Source organism: Phoxinus phoxinus (assembly GCF_949152265.1).
Source record: "Phoxinus phoxinus genome assembly, chromosome: 15".
Classification (NCBI taxonomy): domain Eukaryota; kingdom Metazoa; phylum Chordata; class Actinopteri; order Cypriniformes; family Leuciscidae; genus Phoxinus; species Phoxinus phoxinus.
This window is the reverse complement of record NC_136890.1, coordinates 1,633,156-1,642,042: the sequence shown is the minus strand read 5'-3', so window position 1 is coordinate 1,642,042 and position 8,887 is coordinate 1,633,156. Positions and strand designations below refer to the sequence as shown.

The following is an 8,887-nucleotide window of genomic DNA, read 5'->3' as shown; positions in this document are numbered from 1 at the left end:
TTATAAGCTAGACTCCTGGTACCTCCAGACGGCTGTCGCATTAAGCATTAAGAGTTCCTGTAACTAAAGGGTCAAGCTCAACTGAAAAACACCACCACACCATAATCCCCCCTCCACCAGACTTTACACTTGGCACAATGCAGTTAGGCAAGTACCGTTCTCCTGGCAACCGCCAAACCCAGACTCATCCATCAGATTGCCAGTTAGAGAAGTGTGATTCGTCACTCCGGAGAACACGTCTCCACTGCTCTAGAGTCCAGTGGCGGAGTGCTTTACACCACTGCATCTGACGCTTTGCATTGCATTTGATGATGTAAGGCTTGGTTGCAGCTGCTCGGCCATCCATGAAGCTCTCTACGAACTGTTCTTGAGCTAATCTGAAGGCCACATGAAGTTTGTAGGTCTGTAGCTATTGACATAGTGTATGCCAATCCGGGATATATGCTTTGCTGCTGGCTGGTCTTCACAGAACACTTTCGACAGGTTTTACAAGTTGGATGTGCCGCCTTTGGCATCTCAAGTGCTTTCGATGAGTGAATAACCTCTCTTATTTTCTGTGTTCATTGCTAAAATAACTGCTTCTTGGCACAGTCTGTTACCGCTTTAGCTGTTGATGCTGTGCATGCCTATGTGCATACTTATATGCTGGCATCTCATTGGCTTAGCTCCACCTATCAGCTGTGAGTATTCCTAGCTGTCTCGCCATTGGTTGAGCTGTATGTTGTTCTACTCTGTGATTGGTGTAAAGTTAACCCTGCTTCTTCAGGTTGCTCTTCGCCTCTCTCACGGTTGAACACGGTTCTGCTCTACCAGCTGTGTAAGCGTTCAGTCTTAGATTGTGGCGTCATTGTCGCCCCTCTACATTTTATACTACCCAAAGGCTTGTCAGTATTTGCATATTCGAGACAATTGGCCAGTTAATTCACTAGTTATCCTATAAGGTTTCAGGATTTTCCATGAAGGGGAAGTGTTCCCACAGCGTAGCAGGACAATGTCTCATTCCTGTCTCTCAGGGAACCAAGGTTACAAAAGTAAACAGAGGTTTTCTACTGTTACGAATAGAAATCAAATGACTCTTCTGATGAGCTTCATGTTGGCCAGGCTCGTGATTATTGACCTGATGTCGTTTCTGACGATACATCGGTTATAACCCAGCCTAGCTTCTCATCACAGATTAATCGCAGCACAACTAAATTAAAGTGCTCTCTGTTGATGTAATTCACTGTTAGTGTGTGTGTGTGAGAGTGAGTGTGTGTGTGTGTGATGGAAAGACTGTATGTCTTTCTGTTCAAATGCAAAATGGAAGTTGCTCACATCACGCTCAACTGGTTCAGAGAGAGAGAGAGAGAGAGAGAGAGAGAGAGAGAGAGAGAGAGAGAGAGAGAGAGAGAGAGAGAGAGAGAGAGAGAGAGAGAGAGACGCGTGAGGTCAGCGGGTTCATAATGGAAGCTCTGGAGGGTCACAGAAAGGGAAAGACAGAGACAGAAAGGATCTGCTGATATGTAGGTCAAACAGAAAGAGAGAGCAGGGGAGAGTGTATTGTGATGCCATTGTCATGTTTTCCTCTTTAATCCCAAATTCAAATTCAGTTTCACAGAGCGTTCCTGAAGCAGAGCTGAGCTTTACAGCTTCAGTATACTGAGTGAACGAGTGTCGACCAGAGATTCATTCAGCAGCTCTTAGTCGTTGCAGTTTAACCACAAATGCTAATAGAAGAAAACATAAGAAACCTCTCGTGGGAATCTTTGTTCAGAGATCGAGATGGTGGTCATCTTATTTGGATATAAGATTAAACTGGTCTGTATGTTTTTCACTATTAGTCATTGGCAGGTACAGTAGGTAAAAATCCCCATTACCTCAAATTGATTTACAATATACCTCGAACAAAATAAAAGATCATTAACAAGACCCAAAAGTGCAGCATTGATATCTAGAGGTTCAGAGGACAAGAAGATCAAAAGTGATGCGCCGTGTTGTGCCCTAGTACGGCAGGTCTGTGTGTGTCTCATTCACCTATAAAGATGAGCAGGATCCCCACTAACACCTGCAGGGAGAGTGACAGGCTGATGAGCGTGACGAGGGCCGTGTACAGGGTGTGTTCGGGCCCCTGCTCCAGCACGGCCTTCAGCTGCGAGGCGTTGGCCATCAGCAGGGCCACGTCCAGCATGCTCTCCGCCGCACTCTTCTTATTAGCATAATGGTTCATGTTTAGAGGAGCGGCCGACTGACCCAGACTGTGAGAAGCCTGGCGAGAGAAAGATGGAGAGAGACTAATATCAGTACACCTTAAAGCAGTAGTTCACTTGATAGTTCATCTCCTGATAATTTACTCATCCCCATGTCATCCAAGATGTGCATGTCTTGTTGTGCATGTTCTTCAATTGGAAAGAAATGAAGGTTTTTGAGGAAAATACTCTCTAAATTTTTCTCTATATAGTGACTTCAATGGGGTCCAATGGGTTGAGGGTCCAAATTGCAGTTGGAGTTGCATTACGTAATCAGGTTGAAAGGTCAAGCGTCACGTAGGCGGAAGTACCGACCTAGTGTTTACAAAGCGGACGTGCAGAGACTAAGTCAAACGCCATTTACTAAAAAAATAAAAGGTAAAACAATGATGTTGGACGATTTTGTAGTTGGAGGAGAAGTTTTTCGCCCTTTCCTACATATTTTAATTGGAACACGCGAGACCTATTAATGTGATTACGTAATGCGTGAAGTCGTGGACGTGCAAGACCAGCATTTTTGGTTGAAAAGTATATTAATGTTTATTTTGTTATAAAATGTCCGCTGGTGTGTCTAGGTGAGACTCTTATTCCTCGGCTGGATCGTGAGAGACTTTGAAGCTGAAACTCACATCTGGACCTTCGACCCGCTGGACTCCATTCAAGACACTATATGGAGAACATCTGGAGTGTGTTCCTCACAAACCTGCATTTCTTTCCCACTGAAGAAAGAAACACATGAACATCTTGGAAGACATGGGGGAGAGTAAATTATCAGGAAATTTTAATTCTGAAGTGAACTACTGCTCTAATTCTAGCGACTACTGAAGGGCAAAGTCAAAATATTCCTCATTTAAATAATTAATGCGCAGAATAAAGGGGCGGGGCCTGGTTGAGTTAGTTAGTAGAGTGTTAAACTGGCGGTTATGGTAAGGGGCGGGACATTTCCCAAACACACTCGAAGCGCTCGACCAATCACAACACACTGCTCCAGCCGACCAATCAGAGCACAGTGTGCTTTTCAGAAGGAGGGGCTTCATAGAGACAGGAAGTAAACAGAGCGTTACTGACAGACTGGGAAGAGAGGAGCCGCAACAATGGAGAATATGAGGAGAATAATCAACATTCAAGCAGGAAAACCTGTTCTAGTCGAGACCAAACACAACATCAAGAGTTTGAAAAAGAGCAGAATAGGTTTTACTTTTAACTTTAATGATGCAAAGACTTAAAACCAAGCAGGTCTGAAATTTCCATTTATCTTAAACTCACACCTGGAAATGTGATATTAGATATTTAAAATGATTTGACATTTGGTATGAAGCTAAATTCTCACCACAAGAATTGACTAAAGGTCCTTGCTCACTAAGTCCAAATTTTTTGTATGCGTTTTTTCATATTCGTCTTTCGGTGGCTCTGAATTGTCAAAACACTTCTCAAAATGATTGCTACAGATGCAAAAAATGTGGAAAATCTGTCCAGATCTGAATTTTTTTATGACAGACGAAAGTTTCGGTGAAACCGAACATGTAAACGTAATTACACAACGTGCGGTCGTATTTATTTTTTTACGTGCACAAATGTCAAAGGACAAGCGAATACCTTGTTTTTTAATTAAATGTAAAGCCCTTATAGAGCACACTGTACTTTCTTGGCACAAATGCATGATTCCTCTAGAACTTTATTGAACGTCTGATTGAAGTATTTCTGGTGTCAGCGTAGTATGAAGAATAATAATAAGAAAGGGAGAGAGAGCTGACTCTGGCACTTCTGCTCTGAATGACTGAGGACTCGATTACTGCACTAAAGCCGGGAGCTCCACTGAAGGACTTTCCCTCGTCAAACGTCATGTGTGTGTTTCTACACAAGGTTCATAGCATCTGTTATGTGGTTCTCTGTTTGCCTCGACATTCCTGAGGAAAAGCAACACTGTTTATCACAACAGGGCAGAATATAACAGAAAACTGAATATGCATACTGAATCGTGTTTATGCTATTATTTTATGATGAATAAAATCACCACATGTAATAATAATAATTTTATAGTGCCTTTCCAAAGCCCAAGGTCACTTTACAAAATTAGTTTAGAGACATACAGACAAATAACAAACATCCATAACAGAGTACAGTTCACAGACCAAGAGCTGAAGAGTAATACGCAGAGACAAAAGTATTTTTAAAGTCCCGCTGTGGTGAAAATGCAGCTTTTAATGTAGTTTATGTGTGTATGTGGTGTTATTAATCTGCTTTAACACACACCATGTGTAAGTTCATAAGTCGACAGCATTGCTGAGTATTTTCTGCTTAAAACTGCAGTGAACCAAAGACAGTCTCAAACACACGGTTTGAAATCGCTGGTGTTTCTGACGTCACACACTACCTTGACCAATCAGATCAACATGTGATCGTCACCCAGTGGATCTCTGAGTGAGTGAGTGAGTGGAGGCGGGGCTCATTTGCATATTCATATATCCACGCATACTAAATGAGGCAAGGGTGTCGAGTTACATTCAAGATATTTTAAGGCATGAATAATTTTTTTCAAGGATTAAACTTAAACATGTCATTTTGGTGATCAAAGATGAGGTTTAATGGATACAATTATTGACTACAGGGAGACTTTAAGAGGTTTTTGAAAGAAAGAAAGAAAGAAAGAAAGAAAGAAAGAAAGAAAGAAAGAAAGAAAGAAAGAAAGAAAGAAAGAAAGAAAGAAAGAAAGAAAGAAAGAAAGAAAGAAAGAAAGAAAGAAAGAAATGCTTTATGGATGTCTTGAAACTGGCATCTATAGTGACCAAACTAAAATTGGGAGTCATTAACAATTCTGCGCTAGAAGATCTTAAGGAAAGAACGGGCAAATGGTTGAAGTAAATCACATAAATATGAAGGACCAAGGTTATAAAGAGCTTTGAATATTGTAATGTTTTCAGCTGAAAGGCCATACAGAAGTGAGTTACAATAATAAAAGTTAGATGTGACAAAGCATAACAGTTTCAGCATCCTGCTGAACATGAGAAGATCTGAGTTAAATATAAGGTGATTTTCCAAAGCTTGACTTCCTTAATCCAAGTTGTTAAAGGGATAGTTCACCCAGAAATGAAAATTAGCCCATGATTTACTCACCCTGAAGGCATCATAGGTGAATCTGACATTCTTCTTGCAGACGAATACAATCTGAGTTATATTAAAAAATGGCTCTTCCAAGGTTTATAATGGGAGTGAATGGCTGGTGAAAATTCAAAGCCGATAAAAGTACATCCATTCATCATAAAAATGCATCTATCCATCATAAAAGTGCATCTGTCCATCATAAAAGTGCATCTGTCCATCATAAAAGTGCATCTGTCCATCATAAGTGCATCTATCCATCAAAAAAGTGCATCCATCCATCATAAAAGTGCATCTGTCCATCATAAAAGTACATCCATCCATCATAAAAGTGCATCTGTCCATCATAAAAGTGCATCTATCCATCATAAAAATGCATCTATCCATCATAAAAGTGCATCTGTCCATCATAAAAGTGCATCTGTCCATCATAAGTGCATCTATCCATCAAAAAAGTGCATCCATCCATCATAAAAGTGCATCTGTCCATCATAAAAGTGCATCTGTCCATCATAAAAGTGCATCTGTCCATCATAAAAGTGCATCTGTCCATCAAAAAAGTGCATCCATCCATCATAAAAGTGCATCTGTCCATCATAAAAGTACATCCATCCATCATAAAAGTGCATCTGTCCATCATAAAAGTGCATCTATCCATCATAAAAGTGCATATGTCCATCATAAAAGTGCATCTATCCATCATAAAAGTGCATCTGTCCATCATAAAAGTGCATCTATCCATCATAAAAGTGCATCTGTCCATCATAAAAGTGCATCTGTCCATCATAAAAGTGCATCTATCCATCATAAAAGTGCATCTGTCCATCATAAAAGTGCATCTATCCATCATAAAAGGGCATCTATCCATCATAAAAGTGCATATGTCCATCATAAAAGTGCATCTGTCCATCATAAAAGTGCATCTGTCCATCATAAAAGTGCATCTATTCATCATAAAAGTGCATCTATCCATCATAAAAGTGCATCTATCCATCATAAAAGTGCATCTATCCATCATAAAAGGGCATCTATCCATCATAAAAGTGCATCTGTCCATCATAAAAGTGCATCTATCCATCATAAAAGTGCATCTATCCATCATAAAAGGGCATCTATCCATCATAAAAGTGCATCTATTCATCATAAAAGTGCATCTATCCATGATAAAAGTGCATCTATCCATCATAAAAGTACATCTATCCATCATAAAAGTACATCTATCCATCATAAAAGTGCATCTATCCATCATAAAAGTGCATTTGTCCATCATAAAAGTGCATCTATCCATCATAAAAGTGCATCTATCCATCATAAAAGTACATCTATCCATCATAAAAGTGCATCTGTCCATCATAAAAGTACATCTATCCATCATAAAAGTGCATCTATCCATCATAAAAGTACATCTATCCATCATAAAAGTACATCTATCCATCATAAAAGTACATCTATCCATCATAAAAGTGCATCTATCCATGATAAAAGTGCATCTATCCATCATAAAAGTGCATCTATCCATCATAAAAGTGCATCTATCCATCATAAAAGTGCATCTTTCCATCATAAAAGTGCATCTATCCATCATAAAAGTGCATCTGTCCATCATAAAAGTGCATCTATCCATGATAAAAGTGTATCTGTCCATCATAAAAGTGCATCTATCCATGATAAAAGTGTATCTGTCCATCATAAAAGTGCATCTGTCCATCATAAAAGTGCATCAGTGCATCTATCCATCATAAAAGTGCATCTGTCCATCATAAAAGTGCATCTATCCATCATAAAAGTGCATCTGTCCATCATAAAAGTGCATCTATCCATCATAAAAGTGCATCTATCCATCATAAAAGTGCATCTATCCATCATAAAAGTGCATCTGTCCATCATAAAAGTGCATCTGTCCATCATAAAAGTGCATCTATCCATCATAAAAGTGCATCTGTCCATCATAAAAGTGCATCTGTCCATCATAAAAGTGCATCTATCCATCATAAAAGTGCATCTGTCCATCATAAAAGTGCATCTATCCATCATAAAAGTGCATCTATCCATCATAAAAGTGCATCTGTCCATCATAAAAGTGCATCTATCCATCATAAAAGTGCATCTGTCCATCATAAAAGTGCATCTATCCATCATAAAAGTGCATCTGTCCATCATAAAAGTGCATCTATCCATCATAAAAGTGCATCTATGCATCATAAAGTGCATCTATCCATCATAAAAGTGCATCTATGCATCATAAAGTGCATCTATCTGGCATAAGTTAGTTATTTTAGATTATAAAGTTATAAATATGGGTATTTTTCTTACACAAACCCATGGCTTCTCCTCAGAAGGCCTTTATTAACCCCCCGGAGCCTGTGGAGCAGTTTTATCATGGATAGATGCACTTTTTTGTTTTGTTTTCGTGTGCAAGTTTTGTCAAGATTAGATTATAAAATGGACAATTTTGTAAAATTTGAAACATGACACCGCCCACTACAGGAGGAGCCTGCTATGTTTCCATGGTAATGCAATATCCAATTTCCAAATTGTGAAAGGATGAATTTTAAATGTGTTTAAGCTTTCGGATGATGCCTAATGTATAATGATTACTATGTGATAGGGGGAGAAAAAGGAAATAAAAAATCGCACCAAGTGTCCCGCTACTGGTTTTAAAGGGGGGGTACAATGGTGTTTCATGTATTCAGAGTTGTTTACAGTGTTAAAGAGATGGATTCTCATGCTAATAATGGCCAAAGTTTGAAAAGTTATTTTGAACGAATAACAGAGAATTTCTGTGCTGAAAATCATACTTCCGGATTGCAACACGTTTCGGCTGTTTTTTTTCTATCGTAGATCTAATGACGTAGACCAGAGTGGAACTCCTTATATGAGCATTGCTCTCGGAAAAGCGCGTTCACGCACACGTCGACCAGAGGAGAGAAAGATCGCGCTCATCGACGCATAGACATCATATATCTCTATATAATATCTATGCATCGACGCGCTACTACCGGAAATCATCATCAGCAGCGCTAAATAGGAATGGTTGATGTCAAGAATGTCTCCAAAAAAGTGTGTTTTGGGATGTGAGGGAAAGTTTACCTTGTTCAGCTTCCCAAAGAACCCAGTGTTACTGGAACAGTGGATGCAGTTTGTATTTCCGGGACAGCAAAGGAGTGTGGCAAGTGCGGTTTTGTGCTCTGGTCATTTCAGTGACGAATGTTTTATTAACAAGGCCCAGGTCGTCGCTGGATTTGCAAACCAAATACTATATATATATATAGTAATATGGCCTACCGCACCACGATCGATAATAAGCAAACCTTCCCGGGCGCTCCCGCTTGACTCTATAGCTCCGCCCACGCCCAGAATCAAGGACCTCGGCTTTTTCCGGTTAGAATCGGAAAGCTGTATTTTTATTTGATAAATATGATGAAACTAAAGACTTTTTGGAGATATGAAGGACGCACTATTACTCTATAGGTACTCAAGATTAACATGAGATTGACTGAAACTAAGTATTTTACCCCCCCTTTAAGGATCTCTCTTTCTTTCTGTAGATAGATCTCTTCATT

At 39.5% G+C, this 8,887-nt stretch overlaps 1 protein-coding gene across 1 annotated transcript in view; it reads right to left on the bottom strand.

The window, feature by feature from the left end:
• The window catches only part of LOC307011706 (ninjurin-1), a gene marked incomplete at its 5' end in the record, with an annotated part of 3,585 nt that extends 1,379 nt beyond the window's left edge, over positions 1–2,206 (bottom strand). The window contains one exon of the mRNA XM_079637684.1: positions 2,014–2,206. Coding sequence (XP_079493810.1) covers positions 2,014–2,206 — 193 coding nt within the window. The remainder of the gene's footprint in view (positions 1–2,013) is intronic.
• Positions 2,207–8,887: the final 6,681 nt, after the last annotated feature.